We start from the raw sequence: 19,384 nt of genomic DNA on the forward strand, positions 1-19,384 counted from the left end.
AGTAGTTGAAGTAGACAGGATGTCTAGGCCAGAGACCATAGCGGCCTCATAAGGAGCAGTGACAGAAGTTTCAGGCATAGGAGTCTCCAAACCAAGGGGCTGCAAAGGAACCTTTCACCTGCGTCTCTGGTTGACTTATGGCCTAGAGTTAGAGCTTTCTTGATAAAGTCAGGGTTCTGGGCCTTTTTGTCTTTCAGGTTTTTGGAATGGCAATAGGTGACACCAGAGTTTGTGGAGGCCCTGCAGTAGTGACGGACTGCAATGCCATCAGGGAAACCAAAGAAGACGACTCCATATGAGCAGCTAGTAACTCAGATCTACACTTTAGTGTTTTCGCCTAGAATTCTGCCTTGGAAGGATTGTGGAGTTAGAATTCTGTGCATATATCTCATTAGTTGTAGTCTGCAGTCAGGACAGTTAGAAATGTCATGCTGAGGCCCCAAACAGAACAGACAAAACAAGTGAAACATCTTTACATGGGATTTGCTTCCCACACTTTAAACAACTGCAGAACTGTTTAAACATTAAATTAATAAAGAAATTTCACCAATGCATACTTATTGGACTGGAAGATGGTGGTTCTCAGGAAAAACAGGTCAACTGGACTGCACGCATACAGAACACACGAGAAGACATCATACTGCAAGGCTAAAAAGAACCAAACAAGGAGCTAACGGACAACATTCTTATAGCCTGACATCCAGACATTGGTGACTGGAAATCTGTCAGCTAGGGATGATGTAAAGACTCAAAACTGGGCTGGTTGTGGGGTTTTGCATGGCAGGAAGACCCCAGAATCAGTACTGCAATAGGGACTGTGAAGAACACTGAAACCTGGATAGGTTCATAAGACATTAATAGGCTAGCAACCCTACAGCCCTTACAAGCCTAGCTTTGTTAATCCCAAGTTGCCCCAACTGCCATTATATGTACGGAATTCACGCAGCGAGTCTATGGTCAACACAGACCACCCTTGTCCATAAGGGGGACATGGGTGCCACCCCTGGGGTGAATTTGTGGTCTTCCATCCATTTGTCTAGGTTGCACTTGAATAGTGTCAGTGAGGAGCTGCTTCATGTGAATTGGAAGTTTATTCCAGAGGAGTGGCAGTCTCTGAGAGATACAGGTGTCTTTCCAGCATGTTCTATTAATGTCACAGACTAGGTTAAGATCCACAGAATGAGCGACTCCTGTGCCATTAGATTTGTGGATGTGCAGCATTTTCATCAGGGTGGGGGTTGGAGACTGCCCTGTAGGCCAGGCACAAATCACCACGCAGCAGCCTATACTATACAGAGTACAGTGAGAGGGCCTGCAGTCTATCCACATACGTTATGGTTTGGATACCCTGTATTTTCCTGGTGAGAAACCTATGTGGTCTCCAGCTGCTGCAGGTGTCCTGTGAGGTAAATACAAAAGGGAGCATTGTACTCCATCAGTGGTCTAATGAGAGTCAGGTAAAGTGGGGTTTATAGCATCCTTAGACCTGGATGCGATGTCCTTACTTATAAGGTACACAAAGTAGAAGGCTTTCATTACCACTGTGGAAACATGGTGGTAGAAGTTCAGATTGTTATCTGTGTTCAAGTCTTGTACCACTGGGTGTGAGCTTATGGGGGTGCTGTCGATACTGTAATTTTAATTAGTGTGGATTACACTTTGCCAAAGGGTATAATACACTTTTTTGCACTTAGTTTTAAACTGTGGCTTTGGCACCAATTGTTTGTCTGTGTTTGCCCTCCTTAATATACACTGGGGGACTCAATGATTGGCTTACCAAGTTTGCTGATTGTAACATGGGTGCAAAGGCCATCAACTTTACCCTGGACTTCCAAGAAACAGATTCCAAGCAGTAAATGGCCCAGCACAGATCCTTGTGGTATGCCACTGGTGAAGGGACTTGGCAGAGATTGAAACTCCAACTTTGACAGTATCTGTTCTGTTGGTGAGCCAGTTGGCTACCCATCTAGTGACGCAAGGGTTAATCCTCAGCTGGGAGAGTTTCTTAATGATACCTTAATGGGAGATTGTGTCAGAAGCCTTGGCGAGGTAAGAATAGGTGGTACGCACAAGTCTTAATTTCATCCAGGGCTTTGGTGACTTTCGCAAAGAACTCTACTAGGTTTAATACGCATGATCCACCCTTAATGAAGCCAAATTAGGCTGGGTCTAGAGTTTGAAAGTTGCCAATGTTCCTTACTAAGATCCATGATGATGATAGTTTCCATGGCCTTACAAATGAAACCGGTTAGACTTATGGGTCTATAGTTTCCAGGGTTGGTTGATGCCCACCCCCTTTGTGCAAGGGGATTACTGTTGCTGTTCTCCATTCTGCTGGAACAAAGCCAGTTCTCAGGCTATGGTTAAAGAGAACGCTAAGTGAATTGGCTAGGTCGGGTTTTAGGTTGTTTATTAAGCAACCTGGGATGTTATCTGGTCCCACTGAGGCCACGTTTTCTGTCTTGCAAAGTGCAGCTCTGACCTGATCTCTAGAAATACTACGTAGAGGACTGGTGTCAGTTATGCTTTGAGGTATGGCCAGGGGGGGGTGAAGTTTGCACCACATCTGTCAGCTAGCAGGTTGGCAATTTCCTTAAGTGCAGTAAGAGTGGTAGCACATACTACCTAGTTTGGCACATAACTGGTCATTCCCTATTAAATTTCAGATAGTTAAAGAAAGCCTTGTGATGATCCTTCGCTAGGGATGCTATTTTAGCTTCATAACTAGCTTTAGAGGATTTTACAAGATTTTTGATTTGCTTGTTCAAGCTGCAGAGGGAATGCTTCCTCTGCTGAGTCAGTTCCCTCTTATTCTTAGACATTCAGTATCTTCCTCTTGTTCTAGAGGTCTTGCTCAATTACCTTTTAATAAATATATAAATAAAAAACTCTAGTCTTCATAAGAAATTTCCCTAAGACTTTTGTTAGTGGCACATGTGGATGGCAACTCCCACAATCATCATCAATGAAGAGGAAAAAAATACTGACAAATTACAATCAAAGACTCGCTCAACATATGATGGAAACAGTGTAAGCAACTAAACAGATGCGTTTTTTGCAGGACTCCTACTGCTCAAAGTATATGATTTTAAGATCCAAAATCTCCAGTTTCAGATTTTATAGTATGATAGAATGGAATGTAGAATTAAGATCATCACAGCTTTCAAAGCTAAAAGGTTCCAAAGAAAGACGTCATTACCCCAAGGACAGTACAACAGGACAAAGGAATGAAAAATTCAATAAATAGCACAAACACAAGAAAAAAAATGGTAGACTAATGCAACATTCTCTTAACTGAATCCAATAAAGCAGCTTGACTGCACAACTAATGAGATATACGCACAGAATTCTAACTCCACAATCCTTCTAAGGCAAGTGTCATTACAAAGGAAACCGGTAGCTGCCAAAAATAACATTAAAACATTTTAAATATACTGGCCGGGGGGGGGCACTTTTGAGACACTTTCTAAATAATGGCAACTCCTATAGGGTAAACATGAAATGACAGCATGGTTATGTAATAAAAGAAACTACAGCTGAAAATTACAAAAATGTTAACTCTTACTGTAATTTCGTCATGCCTTTGACCCACTCTTCCTTTGTGAAAAATCCCATATTCACGGCCTCCAACTTCCAGGCTAAAACTAACATGATTATCTGAAACAAAGAGGGACAAAATGACGATAATGTAACAGAAATGTCCATACTAATGATTCATTTTCTTTACCAAACTTTGAAAATGTTCCTGCCAAGTTAGTTTAAAAAGGTATAAATTGATGGAGAATGCCAACACCAAATTCTCTCATGAAAAGTACACTACACTCAGTGAAGAACAGGATAAGGCTACTTGCTATCAAGACCCCTGTCACTAAATGTCAGTTCATACTGGTACCCAACCACTAAATAAAGCAGAGCTGTGCGTTTTCTGCACATTAAACCTGTAAATGGAAATTAGGTAAAAAAATGAACTGCAATTTCATGGTTGACAGATTGTTCAACAAATGAATGATAAAGATCTATATACAACATTCTCATGCATGCCACACAAAGTTAAATACTTCAAAAAGTATCCTTAAAAACAATTCACGGAATGTTTTGCATAAAATTACAATTCACAGAAGCAAAAACTGACTACACTAACATCTTGTTAAATGTTGCACTAAGTGCCCTCCTCACCTTACACACATATACCACAAACCAGGTTAAACTCATCAAAAGGAGAGAGTTCAGTTTCTAATCTTTTCCTTCAAACCAGTAATGAAATTGCTATATCACGCTTTGCCTTGCATGTCTTAGGTTCATAGGGCCTTACTAAGTTTATGGCCAAGCTGAACATCAAGGCCTCATCATCCACTATTGGTGAGAGGCAATTTCACTTAAGCAGATTTTCCCCACATACCCAAAGTGAAAATCTGCACTCACCGATCCAGTCATCCAGCATGGTGTTACAGATTGCTAGAGAAGTACTTGCCTGATATAAGAGAAGCCTACTCCAGAAATGAGGAATACTTTTGGTTACATACCTGCCTTCCCAACCTAGTGCTGCTGATGTTGCAGTATAGGCTCACGTACCTAGAGATGCTATTTCCGTTAAGCAGACATCACACTTCATAAATGTGAATGACAGAGGGACAGTGTTTTAGTACATTAGATACAGAGACAGGAGATCATTTTGGTTAGGAAACGCACTGGTATTTTGGGAGGAATTACAATCTTACTCATATAGATGTAGGGTTCACAGTTAATGATGGTCTAATAAGGCAGGAATAAAGCAGGACTAATTTGTCTGGGCCATGTAGAGATACCACAAAAAGAATAAGCTGTTCATACACAGACTACACTTGCAGCTGATACCATGAAACATTATGAAGTTCACAATAAGATTTCTCTCACTCCTATAAGGCAAAATATTACCACTGATGTCTGCCTTCCAATCAATAAATAGTGATCAGAAGTCAGGTATGAATCAATCTTGCCTAAAGGCCAGAATCATAATTGCAGGAAAATATTACACCAAAAAAAATAAAGCATAATTATGACAATAGTTCATGGAGTAAGGAAACATGGGTGCACTTCTGCTATACTCAACAGCAGTACCTTCTGCTTATTTTGCTAATTGTAAAACAGTTCTAACTCTATGAATGGCTATAACAAGATATTAGCAAAATAACTCGTGAAATACACCGTACAAAGCAAGTTAAAGGAGCTCCAGAACAATATTTTAAAATATGCATCTTTTTGGTAGAGAGACCATAAACATACACCTATCTGTCTGCCAATTAAAAAGTGAAAAAAGTCACACTAGAAATGAGGGTAGCCGCTAACTTCAAAGCAAAATGGGTCTGCATGCATCTTTACTGAGCTAGGAACATCCTATCCAAAGACAGACAAAAAAAGATAGCCAAAAATACACACTCCTTTTAAGACTGGTCACATGTATGCATCATGTCACACTGCCTTATGCAATGCAGTTTAAGCAAGCATGTCAAAAGTGTTGAAGTGCCCAAAGACCTATACTCTAGAAATTCTTCCAGGGCTTATTGCCAGAATAAAAGGACTAAAATCACAAAGCACATACAGACGATTTAAGTATTCTAATAATTGTGCAACTGGATAAGCTTACTGATCAAAATACTGGTTCAGCTGTCAAAAAAACAAAATGATGCCTGTTACTGCTGAACAGGTTTACAGTTGTTCTGCCATTCTCAAAAGATTGGACCGCTGATAAGCTCAATGGAATTAAGAAATTCATCCACTCATCCAAGTCAAAAAATACAACATGTGGGAGCCAGCTCAGTTGCACCCAAGGACAAAACTATGTGATGCAAAAGACAAAATGCAGAAAAAATCTCTATTAACAGACATGCTTTGTTACAAACTCGGCAATATGTGAAAGCTGTTTCCTCAAATCAGTTTTTCAAAAATGTTTCTTTAATAACAAAGCAGTTTCCTTTCAGATTTCTGTTAATGGCATTCTCACATCAGCAGAACTGCTGACAAGTAAATCACAAAAGGACAATAAAACAGACATTACGTGACTTCCCACAGAAGACCAAAAGAAAACAGCTATCTATGTGCGTGACTAGAGTTCTATATAACTGTAATAATTCAGTAATATGAGAGAAGGGAGAGAGAGACGTATTTTGTAGAAGTCATCATGCATATCTGTAATGAAGTAAAACTTTGTAAATATATGCTGAAAAACTGACAAAAGGAGTACGTGTTGTTTATTATAAAATAAGTTATCTGTAACTATGTTTATACTGAAATAGCTGCAAAACAGATTTCTTTATCAGTGTGCAATTGAAAAGGTTTGGTGCTTTAAACAGACTACAAATACAGTCATGCAAAGCTCTGTGTCTCTGATTCAACAGTAAACAGCTAGCAAGACTTTGTCTCTTAAAAAGACTTTGGATCCAGCACAGCAAATTGCAGCCACTACATACATAAAATAAAGTTTTCAATAGTGACCCTAACAAACGTTCCTAGCCTGTGTCCAAACACAGGGGGAGTGATGATGCTTGGTAATGCCTTGTATAAGGTCACTCCTGTAAAAGCACAGTAATTAGAAGTTATGTACATATCATAACGTTCCATATTAGTTGTCTTCTCTCGCCTTCTTTCTTGCTGGATGGGTTCGGAGCCGATCCTCGGCTCCGACTCGGCACTTGCTAAGCTCGAGAACTCATTTTACCAGCTCGAGGCAACCCTATATCCCATGATGAAAGGCGTGACTACCTCAGATCTCGTTTGGTAGCTAGAAGAAAAACCCTGCCAAAAACACTTCTTCCCCAGGAAGAAGATTACTAACTGTAGGAGAAACTAGGCCAATAGCCACTAACAATAATGACTGTTCCTACAGGGAACTCTTGGAAAGAGTGACAACACCCCCAACAAAAGGAAGGTACAACCTCAAGATCAGTCCAGGCCAGGGGGAATGAGGGAGGGACGCAAGAAAGAAGGCGAGAGAAGACAACTAACATGGAACATTATGGTATGTACATAACTTCTAAATGTTAAGTTGTCAAACTCGCCTTCATTCTTGCTGGATGGGACCGCGTCCCTAGCACCTCTATCCTGGGTGGCTCAATGGAACAGACTCTTGAGAATTGTGGAACCAAACCTAGCCCTGTCCCTGGAGGCCAAATCCAATTTATAATGAGAGACAAAGGTGAGAGGAGTGGCCCAAGTGGCTGCTGCACAAATGGTGTCAATAGGTAGCCTATACTGAAAGGCTGTGGATGTGGACAGGCTCCTTGTAGAATGTGCTTTTGGTTTTGAGGATAGTTGCTTGCCTCTAAGATGATAAACATAAGAAATGATAGAAGACAGCCACCTGGATAAGGTCACTTTAGAGACTGGGAGACCCTTTCTGTTCTCTGCATAGGAAAGGAATAGTTGATCAGATTTTCTGAATTGTTTGGTTCTGTCCAAATAATATCTGAGCTGACGATGGACATCCAAGCAATGAAGTTTTTGTTCAGCTTTGTTTGAATAATTGGGGAAAAAAACTGGCAAATCAATAGATTGGTTAAGATTGGTCTGGGAAGCAACTTTGGGCAAAAAAGCTGGATTAGTTCTTAAAGACACCCTATCTTTATGAAAAACCAAGTAAGGGGAACGGACACAGAGGGCCTGGAGTTCAGAAACCCTTCTAGCTGAAGTAACAGCAACCAAGAAAATTGTTTTCCAGGAAAGAAACTTTAAGGAGCATGTAGCAGCCGGTTTGAAGGGGGGGTAGAATCAAGGATGCCAGCATTAAATTCAAATCCCATTGCGGAGGAGAATCTTTGATTGGAGGCTTAAGGAGAAATATACCTTTCAGAAAGGCTTTGCAAAGCTTGTGGGACATAATGCTTTGATCCGCTAACCCAACATGAAAATTAGAGATTGCTGCCAATTGGACTTTAACTATAGAAGAAGATCCCGATTGAAAAATCTCTGCTAAGAAGTCCAAAACTGAATGCAGTGGAGCAGTAAAGGGATCTATGTGTTTAGACTTTGCCCAGAAAGAAAAACGTTTCCACTTACTAGCATAAATCTTTCTGGTGGAGGACTTTAGAGAAGCTACTATGATGTTCCTAACAGGGTTAGATATCATAGGAAGCCTGGCTAAGGAAGGAAGTGGAGCAACCAACCAGTGAGGTTGAGAGAATGAATAGCCCGGTGCGGATGACCCGACTGGTGGGTCAGAAGATCTGGAACTGGGTCCAGATGCCAAGGCTGGGCCAGGAGATGACGATGCAAGGACGGAAACCAAATTTGTCGAGGCCAGTAAGGGGCAATGAGGATCAACTTGGCTCTCAATACGGTAGCTTTAATAACTTGTGGTATCAGTGGAAATGGAGGAAAGGCATACAGAAGTCCCCGGGGCCAATCCTGGGTTAGAGTGTCTCTCGGGGAATGGCCTGGTAGAGGAAAGAGGGTGAAGAAGTCCGGGCATTTGCTGTTTTGGGGTGTAGCAAAAAGGTCACAGGAAGGGAAGCCCCACTTCTGAAAAATCTCGCCCACTACCGATTGTTTGAGAGACCACTCGTGTGGCATGAGAATAGCTCTGCTCAGTCTGTCCGCTAAGAGGTTGGATCTCCCGGGGATATGCGTTGCTATCAGAAACCGATGAGAGGAGATTGCCCATTGCCAAAGTCTGAGAGCTTCTCGACACAGTGGGTAGGACCTGGTCCCGCCTTGCTTGTTGATATACCAGACTACAGACATGTTGTCCGTCTGAACTGCAATAGTCCCCAAGGGAAGAAAGTCGTTGAGGGCTTGCAACGTTAAAAGCACTGCTCTTATCTCTAGGACATTTATGTGCAGATGGCATTCTATGGATTGCCAAGTCCCATGGACCATCCTGCCCTGATAATGCCCCCCCCCACCCGATCAGAGAGGCATCCGTAGTGACTGTGGCAACCAGAACTGGGGGAAGAAACAGTCGGCCCTGATGGAGCAGAGGAGAAGACATCCACCAGGTTAGATGACTCTTGCACGACTGCGTGACTAAAATCTCGTGACTCATGGGGAGTTGCTGGAATGACCATTGAGCGAACAACATCCACTGCAGAAGGCGCATGTGGAAGCGGGCTAATGGCAGAAGAACAATGGCCGCAGCCATAAGACCCAGAACCTTCAGGACAAATTTGGCTCTGATCTTCTTGCTGAGTAATATGATCCAACATACTTCTGAATATCCAGAATTCTTTGTTCTGTGAGTCTGGCTGACATGCTGACAGTGTTTAATTCTGCGCCTATAAAGGTAATAGATTGGCAAGGCGACAGAGAAGATTTTTCGAAGTTTATTGAAATCCCCAATTGCTTGCAGGTTTGCAGAGTGTAGTCTCTGGCCTTGAGAAGTTGATGCCTGGTGGTGGCGGAGAGGAGCCAGTCGTCTAGATACGGAAACACCTGGAATCCTTGACGTCTCAGATGAGCCGTAACCACTGCCATGCATTTGGTAAACACTCTGGGGGCTGTAGTGAGGCCAAAGGGCAGGGCTCTGAATTGAAAATGACTGGACCCCAGCCGAAAGCGGAGAAGCCTTCTGGAGCGCCTGTGAATCTTTATATGATAGTACACATCCTGAAGGTCTATTGAGCACATCCAGTTGTCCTTGCCCAAAACGGGTAGAATGGACTGAAGCGTGACCATCCGGAACCTTGCCTTCTTGACAAACTTGTTTAGTTTGCTGAGGTCTAAAATTGGTCTCCAATCTCCCGTCCTTTTGGGGACCAAAAAGAATCTTGAGTAGATGCCGGATCCTACTTGGTCTGCTGGCACTATTTGGATGGCTCTTTTTGCTAGGAGTTTTGATACCTCCTGTTTTGCCAATTCCCTTAGACCGGGTGAGACGTCTGGAAGGGAATGATGAGGAACGGGATACCTCTCGAAAGGGATATTGTAGCCCTCGGATATGATCAACTGTACCCATTTGTCTTGAGAGAGGGAACGCCAAGCTATTGGGTACGGCGACAATCTTCCCCCGACTGCCTCCAAGGGTGGGCAGTCGGGCAACACCTCAGGGATGCTGCAAGGGTTTATCAGGGAGAGTCTCCCTGCTACCCTGATTCTGCGGACCCCCTCTGCCCCTAGGGCAGCGCCTATTATTATTACCCCCTCTGCCTCTGGGGGTAAACTGACCACGTGTGTCCGGCGTGACTCCTTGAGATTTACGGAACCACATTTTCCCTCCCTTCTAACCCTTTGGATAGGGTCTTGAAGGGGTGGAAAAATGGACTCCTACGGCAGAAAGGGTCTTGCCGTCTTGCTCACACCTGGTCAATGTATCCTTCACCTGCGGCCCGAACAAAACCGAACCGTCAAAGGGGGTATTGGTGAAGGACGCCTTAAAAGGGTCTGCAAAATTACAAAGCCGCATCCAGGCCTGACGCCTAAGTGCCACTCCTGTGCCTGCGGCCCTACTCGCCCCATCGGCTGCATAAGAAATGAGCCGCATAAAGGAGTTAGTCAAAGAATTGAGGATTCTTAGCTGTGAGGCAATTTTTTCCTGAGCCCCAGTTGCTGAAGGATCCTGAACCACTTCACCTAGTTCCTTGAGAATATCTCTCTGAAGCCTGGTAAAGTGACAAAGGTAGTTCAGCGAACGCATAGCAAAGGTCGCTGAAGAAAACATCCGCTTGCCGTACCTATCCATGGTCCTAGAATCCTTATTAGGAGGATGGACAGGCACAGAAGGATCAGCAAGTTCCTTCTTGGTGGCCGCCACCACCATAGCATCAACAGGGACGCCCTTAGAAAGAAACTGTTTGTCTGCAGGGGCTGTAATGAATTTGGAGGGCCTCCTAGGAACTGGTTCCACAGAATCCGGGGCTGCCCACGCCTTCCGGGCCACTACTTGCATGAGTGGGTCGAAAGGCGGAGACACCCAGGAGATGGAGGGTCGAGATCCGAAAGCCTCCAGGTATACCGACTCATCCTCGGAGGGGTTAATGGAAGGCCATTTCCCCCTCTGCTTAAGGAGTTCCAGGATGTCTGAAAAGGAGACATCCTCAGAGGGGGACCGTGGGGAACCCTCCGACTCATCTAAGTCGGTATCTGATGTAGTAGACTCAGGGGAGTCTGTGTGCTTCCTCTTATGCGGGGGTTCTGCTGCAGGATCAGGAGAAACCTCAGAAGAGGAAGTTCTTCCCAATGGGGAAACCTGGGGCGATGGATCTCTGGGTCCGGGAGCAAGAGACTGGCAAGAGACATCAACAGGCACCGAAGAAGGAGGAGCTAAAGGGATAGACCGGTGACCTAGCTCAGGGGCTAGGACACTCCTCATCACCTCGAAGGCTCCTCTCCCAGGGAGGCCAGAAGACTCCCGCTCCGAAGAAACAGGAATCCCCGGCCCCACCGAAAGAGAAGGCTCCGAAGCCGATGTCGGTGCCGAGCTCACCAATGCCGAAGCTCCAAGAGGGAGAGCAGGGTCGGACAAGGGTCCGATGCCACTCACCCCCTCGGAGCCGACAAGGGAGACTCGACGACCGGATCCCTCCAACGAAGGTCTCATGGAGGAGATCGGAGCCGAAGACGTCGGAGCCGAAAGGGGAAGTATCGGCTCTGGCGCACCCACGGTCACCGTTCCGAGAAGCTCCGGCTCCGAACTCTGAAGGAGAGTCGGAGGAGGAAGTTTGGGGGGAAGAGAAATAGCAGACGTCTGTTGAGATGGGCTATGGAGCATTTGGGCTAGTGCCTGTGACTTCAACAGTCTGCTTACCACCCTCTCTAAATCATGGTCTGACAGCCTGGACGATCTTGAAGATCGGCTCCGATGGCTCCGCTCCGACAAAAGAGGAGATCCTGGTGCCAAACGAATCGACTCCAGGGAAGGAGACCAAGATCTCTTCCTGGATGGAGCCATCGGGGCAGACGACCCCTCGGCTCCAGATGGAGCCGAAGACTTGTCGGCTCCAATACTGGATAAAGACACGTCGGCTCCAGCCGGAGCCGACAAAGTAATGGGTATTTGTGTGTCGGAGCCGGACGGAGCCGACACAACAACCTCCAAAGTGGAAAGATCGGCTCCAGCCAGAGCCGATCTCGACTCCCAAGGAGTCGGAGCCACAGCCGAAGGCTTAGAAACTACAGCCTGGGCTCTAGATGGCTTAGAGGGTTTAACCGACCCAGCCTTGGTCGGAGAACCCTCTGGCTTTAACAAGCCACGAAGAATTAATTTATTTCTTCGTTCCTGCAGGACTCTCTGGCTAAAGGAGTGACAAATGGCACAGGAGTCCTGCAGGTGTACAGGCCCCAGGCAATACACACAAGAAGTGTGACCGTCTGTCAGAGACATTTTCTGACAGCACGAGTCACACTTCTTGAAGCCTGAGACTTTTACCTCTTTAGACATAATAATGTCCAAAAACAGACACACAACAGTCACACAGTTAACCCCCAAAAAACACACACACAATCTGACAGGAATTAACTGACAGGGAGGCTTAAGGCCTGAAGAAAGGAAATAACTCCTAACGTAAAGGAAGGGAATATAGGGTAGGAGATATGTAAAGTATAAATAATATACCCAATAAAGGACAAATAGGAAATAAGGGAGAAAACTGAGCTGGTAAAAAGTAGACCTCTTCGCGAAGCGGCAAACGAGATCTGGGGTAGTCACGCCTTGCATCATGGGATATAGGGTTGCCTCGAGCTGGTAAAATGGGTTCTCGAGCTTAGCAAGTGCAGAGTCGGAGCCGAGGATCGGCTCCAAACCCATCCAACAAGAATGAAGGCGAGTTTGACAACTTAACATCTAATGTTTATGTGAAGTACTTCAGATTTCTACAGTTTGCAGCAATAATACAATTTATCAGACGTTTAAATCCGGAGTGAGACTGCATTGCAGAAAGGCGAGCAGTGCCATAAATTCTCCAACAAAGGTACAAAACAAAGTTGCAAGACTGACACTGCCAGTCTTGTAGTACCAACTTCACAAGTAACTACAGAGACTTTTCAACCATCTATAGTAAAGCAGCTTGGCCATCTGCCTCTCTGTTGTCTGTTAAGAAAAATTTTCTGTGCTACATACAGTATGAATGCCACAGAGGTAATAATCATAACAGAATAAAATTTTGGTGTATACAGCATATTAGCAAATGTAAAACCTTATTAGGGCAAGTTAACAGTAAAGCATTATGCAAATGTATTACAATACGTGACTGGTATTTCAAAGAAAACAATATGTGGTATGACAAATGTTTATTATGTGTACAATGTCATACAAATATAGTGCATGACATTATCTAAAGGTTAGACTGTACAAACAAACCATTTAATGGTAAAAAAACAGAAAGTTAATATGCTGACATTATATTCAAATGTTAGACAGTTATGTTCTGTCACCACTTGTGAAAGCTTTTTTATTTCAGAGTTACAACAGTCAAATCAGTCACTGACAAACTCTAGTACATCTTGTTATAAAAAAAAAATTAGTAAACTTCTAAAAGACAGACACAATGAGTTTAAAAAGTTTGCTCAAGTTACACAGACGTTTTTCCAAGGGTGCATGGGAGTTTCAGATTCAGCAGAACAAGCTCTTGAGACATAACAGGTAGACCATGAAAAAACTTTTAAACAGCAGTTGCAGGATAAAAAAAATAAATTAGATAAACTGACAGACGGACTTCCTCCATATAACAGCTGAGCTTAAAAAGAACAGGAAACTACAGCTAATTTGTACAAAACAGATATATTTTATAATATGTTTTAAAAATGGTTAAGCATACATGCAGGATCTGATGTATGGACAAATCATTCTCAAATGTTTAAAACTTCTATTCCGTTAAAGCAAGACATTTATCAGCACAATAGTAAAGTACAGCAAATGACTGCCATTCTCATAGCATAGTCAAAAGGTAACCAAAACTGTTCTAGTGCATACAGTCAAATAAAAATAGTTAATAACAGTAAACATTTTAAGTCACAAGACTGGCATGCTTGCATAAAAATTTAGTCACAAGACTGACATGCATGTATTTTCATCTAAAGTACATCTGTTGCAACACAAAAATAAAAGGTAAGCAACAGTAAATATAAATAATGTAAATATAAACGTGTTAGTTAAGCTAATATCTGTTTTTTACAATTTTTTTATAATTGTATAGTAACACCACACCAAACAGTTAAAGCTCTAATAGACAATTTAAAAAAAATCACAGATGGTATTAGTCAAACAGTCTTTGTAAAATGAATGGCAGGGCAGATAAATAAAAAAATACTGAAACCCATGTAAGATAATTGTAAAATAATGTCTATATGTAGTATAAATGCATAGTTATGCAAATCACAAATACTTATTATATTTCTAAATGTTTTACAACTACATTCTAATTTCAAACTAAGTGTATTAACAGGTAATTTAAAAAACAATGCTAAAAAAGTTAACTATAGTTTATAGAGTGCAAAATGTAAACTCAGACCTTCTCGGACTAAATAGTTACAAAAAATGTTGGAAAAATAAGATAAAAAAATCAAGACTGATTTCCAGACAAGTGGCATATCATTTTCTAAAACATTACTGTTAACATATAATTGTTAAATGTTTACATGCAGTGCTATTTAGTAATTGTAATAAAATGTCACAGTTGTGCAACCATGTTCTTAATAAGCTGTTTAGAAGTAAATGTTAAAAGTAAAACACTCAGTTACATCAAATACAGCCAGCAGATGGGCTATAATATACAAACAGCTCAAATCAATTATGCAGGAGGGTATATATACCTACTAGTAGTAGTAAACAGCAAAAGCTTTATAAAGATTATCATATCAAATAAAGGTTCAAAGTTTGTTAGTAACCTAATAAAGTAAACGTATAACCAAAGTACTGGGGTGGTAGATATTCTATTCTCACAGCATAAAGCAAATACACAATACTGCAATGCTACAGGGGGAGATGTACTTTCTGAGTTTTACACTGACTGTATAAGCAGTACTGCACAAGGGTCTGAAATAAAGCTTCAAGAAAAAATAAAAACAAAAGTCTGAAATAGAGCTACAGAAAAAAATAATACCTCATTCCTCTTGACAATACTCTTTTAGGGGGAGGGTTAAAACAGGTATTCGTGCATAAGAAACACTGGTTTGTTTGTTTGTGTCTTTCGGCTTTTCCCGGTTAGGGGTCGCCACAGCGGAACACCGGTCCGCTAATGATTGATAGTTGAGTTTTACGTGCCGAGTTACCAGCCCTGACGCACAACCTTCAACGAAGGTATGCCCATTCACGCATGTCTCCACGCAGAAGACTCTCTAGCTGAGAATCAAACCGGACAGCGTCTTACTGTGAGGCGACAACGTTACCGCAGCACCACCACCCTGGTAAACAGACTAAATCTGAAAGTCCAAGATATTTTATGCTAGTTATTATTGTACTGTTTAAATTTTATTTGCAACCTGTTAAACTGCAAAGCTATACAAGAGATGGGTTTAAATGTTTCTAATTTCTGGGTATGTAGTTGCCTCTGGTGGCAATTCCACTAAATACTTCAAAAGAGACATAAAAGTTTTCAAAGATTTTGCTTGATATTAATGTTATTAAATATGTAAGATTAGACTAAAATAAGAAGTTATGTACCTACCATAACGTTCCATGTTAGTTGTCTTCTCTCGCCTTCTTTCTTGCTTGATGGGTTTGGAGCCGATCCTCGGCTCCGACTCGGCACTTGCTAAGCTCGAGAGTCACTTTTACCAGCTCGAGGCAGCCCCATATCCCATGATGCAAGGCGGTAAGTACCCAGATCTCGTTTGCTGACAAAGGGCAATAGCACCAAGCATAAAATACTTCCCAAAGGAAGAAAGAAAACTTACAGATGGAAGAAGGACCAGGTCTGAATGGTCTTCAGCATAACAGTTTCTTATACAAGGTCTGTCCAGGCCAGGGGGAAGGAGGGAGGGTCGCAAGAAAGAAGGCGAGAGAAGACAACTAACATGGAACGTTATGGTAGGTACATAACTTCTTAATGTTAAGTTGTCAATCTCGCCTTCATTCTTGCTTGATGGGACCGCGTCCTAGCACCTCTATCCTGGGTGGCTCAATGGAACAAACTCTTGAGGACTGTAGAGCCAAAACTGGCTCTGTCCCTGGAGGCCAAGTCCAATTTGTAATGGGAAACAAAAGTGTGAGGAGTAGCCCAAGTGGCGCTGCACAAATAGTGTCCAAAGGAAGTCTAGCTTGAAAAGCTGTAGAAGTAGCTAAGCTCCTAGTTGAATGTGCTTTAGGTTTTGAGCACAGCTGTTTTCCCCTGAGCGTATAAATTTCAGAGATGACCGAAGAAAGCCATCTGGACAAGGTCACTTTAGAAACAGGAAGGCCTTTTTTATTATCCGCATAGGAAACAAAAAGTTGATCAGATTTTCTAAATTTTTTGTTCTGTCCAAATAATATCTAAGTTGACGGTGGACATCAAGATAATGTAGCTTTTGTTCAGCTCTATCTGAATAGTTAGGAAAAAATACAGGGAGATCAATGGATTGATTCAGATTGTTCTTTGAAGCTACCTTAGGTAAAAAGGTTGGATTAGTTCTCAAAGATACTCTGTCTTTGTGAAAAACCAAATAGGGGGGTCGAACCGAAAGAGCATGAAGTTCAGATACCCTCCTGGCAGATGTAATAGCCACTAGGAATAAAGTTTTCCAAGAAAGATATTTCAGGGAACAAGAAACAGCTGGCTCAAGGGGAAGAATCAAGGATGTCAGCACTAAATTTAGATCCCACTGAGGAGGAGGATTCCTGATTGGAGGCTTTAGTAGGAAAATTCCTTTCAAGAAGGCCCTGCAGAGCCTATGGGACATAATATTATGATCTGCTATCCCTACATGAAAATTGGAAATAGCAGCCAATTGAACTCTGACTGTGGAAGAAGAGGAGCCTGCATGAAAAATCTCTGCTAAGAAGTCCAGGACTGCCTGAACAGGGGCAGTAAAAGGATCAATATTTTGGGCCTTAGCCCAATAAGAGAAACGTTTCCATTTGCTTGTATAAATCCTCCTGGTAGAGGATTTTAGCGGTTACTATGATGTCTCTAACAGGGTTAGAGATCAAAGGAAGCCTGGCTAAGGAAGGAAGTGGAGCAACCATGCTGTGAGGTTGAGAGAAGGGATTGACCGGTGCAGCTGACCCGATTGGTGAATCAGAAGATCTGGCACTGGGTCCAGATGCCACGGCTGCACCAAAAGGTGATGATGGAGGAACGGAACCAAACTTGTCGAGGCCAGTAAGGGCAATGAGAATCAATTTGGCTCTCAAACGGTAGCTTTCTGGATCACCTGAGGGATCAGAGGAAATGGAGGGAAGGCATAAAGAAGTCCCTGGGGCCAATCCTGGGTCAGAGCGTCTCTGGGGGGATGGCCTGATAGAGGGAAGAGGCTGAAGAAGTCTGGACATTTGCTGTTTTGGGGAGTAGCAAAAGTTCGCAACATGGACGACCCCATTCCAGAAAAATCTCTTCCGCTATAGATTGCTTGAGAGACCACTCGTGAGGCATGAGGATAGCTCTGCTCAATCTGTCCACTACAATGTTGGTTTTCCCAGGGATATGCGTTGCTACCAGAAACCGATGAGAGGAGATCGCCCATTGCCATAGTCTGAGCGCTTCTCGACACAAGGGGTAGGACTTGGTTCCGCCCTGTTTGTTGATATACCAAACTACAGACATGTTGTCTGTGTGGACTGCAATTGTCCCTACGGGAAGAAAGTCGCTGAGGGCTTGCAACGTTAAAAGCACTGCTCTCATCTCCAGGACATTTATGTGCCGATGGTACTCGAACGGCTGCCACGTCCCATGAACCATCCTGCCCTGATAATGACCCCCCCCACCCGATCAGGGAGGCATCCGTGGTGACAGTGGCTATCGGGGATGGGGGTACAAAGTACCTGCCTTGGTGAACCTGAGACGATGTGATCCACCAAGCAAGATGCTCTTTGCATGTCTGTGTCACCAGAATCTGGTGACGCATTGGAAGTTGCTGGTATGACCATTGTGTGAACAGCATCCACTGAAGAAGGCGCATGTAGAATTGAGCCAGGGAAGAAGAGTAATGGCCGCAGCCATGAGACCTAATACCTTTAGAACCATTCTGGCCTGTACTTTCTTGCTGGCCAGAATGATCCTGACATGAGTCTGAATGTCTGAAACTCTTTGTTCTGTAAGGGTAGCTGACATCCGAACAGTGTTTAAGTTTGCCTATGAAGGTAATAGACTGGCAGGGCGATAAGGATGACTTTTCAAGTGGATTGAGATGCCCAAATGAGAACAAAGGTCTATTGTGTAATCCCTGGCTTGTATAAGCTGATGCCTGGTGGTGGCTGACAGGAGCCAGTCGTCGAGATACGGAAACACCTGGAATCCTAGACGTCTCAGGTGAGCCGTGACCACTGCCATGCATTTGGTGAACACTCTGGGGCTGTAGTGAGACCAAAGGGCAGGGCTCTGAACTGGAAATGACTGGACCCCAGCCGAAGCGGAGAAATCTCCTGAGCGCCTGTGAATTTTGATGTGATAGTACGCATCCTGAAGATCTATTGAGCACATCCAGTTGTCCTTCTGTAAGAAGGGCAGAATTCACTGAAGAGTGACCATTCGAATCTTGTCTTCCTGACAGACTTGTTGAGTCTGCTGAGATCCAATATTGGTCTCCAGTCTCCCGTCTTTTGGGGACCAAAAGAACCTTGAGTAGATTCCGGCTCTGAATGGTCTATTGTAACTGGCTGAATGGCTCTTTTTGCAGTAGTTTTGAGATTTCTGACTCTGCAATCTCCCTTAGACCGGGTGGTACATCTGGAAGGGAACTTGAGGGAAGGGACTTTCCTCGAAAGGAATTATGTAACCCTTGGATATGATCGACTGTACCCATCTGTCTTGAGTGAGGGAATGCCAGGCTTCTGGGTACAGTGATAATCTTCCCGACTGCCTCCAAGGAGGGACAGCCGGGCAACACCTCAGGGATGCTGAAAGGGCTTGTCAGAGAGAGGCTCCCTGTTTCCCTGGTTCTTCGACCCCTCTGCCTCTAGAGCGGCCTGTTGTTGTTACCCCTCTGCCTCTAGGGGTAAACTGACCACGTGAATCCGGGCGTGACTCCTTGGGATTTACGGAACCACATTTTCCCACCCTTCTGTCCTTTGGGATAAGGTCTAGAAGGGGTGGAAAAACGGACTCCAACAGCAGAAAGAGTCTTGCCGTCCTGCTCGCACCTGGTCAAGGTTTCCTTCACCTGAGGGCCAAACAAAGCTGACCCATCAAAGGGAGAATTTGTGAAGGACGCCTTAAAGGGATCCGCAAAATCACATAGCCGCATCCAGGCTTGGCGTCTAAGAGCCACACCTGTACCTGCGGCTCTACTCGCTCCATCCGCAGCATAAGACATTAACCGCATGGAGGAGTTTGCAATGGAATTG

The 19,384-nt window shown here is 43.5% G+C and overlaps 1 protein-coding gene across 1 annotated transcript in view; it reads right to left on the reverse strand.

The window, feature by feature from the left end:
* DCUN1D5 (defective in cullin neddylation 1 domain containing 5) overlaps positions 1-19,384 on the reverse strand; it is an 882,136-nt gene that overhangs the window by 309,482 nt on the left and 553,270 nt on the right. The window contains exon 5 of the mRNA XM_044072580.1: positions 3,566-3,657. Within this exon, the coding sequence (XP_043928515.1) occupies positions 3,566-3,657 (92 nt within the window). The remainder of the gene's footprint in view (positions 1-3,565; positions 3,658-19,384) is intronic.

Source organism: Protopterus annectens, chromosome 5.part0 (assembly GCF_019279795.1).
Source record: "Protopterus annectens isolate FY-2018-M chromosome 5.part0, PAN1.0, whole genome shotgun sequence".
Lineage (NCBI taxonomy): Eukaryota > Metazoa > Chordata > Ceratodontiformes > Protopteridae > Protopterus > Protopterus annectens.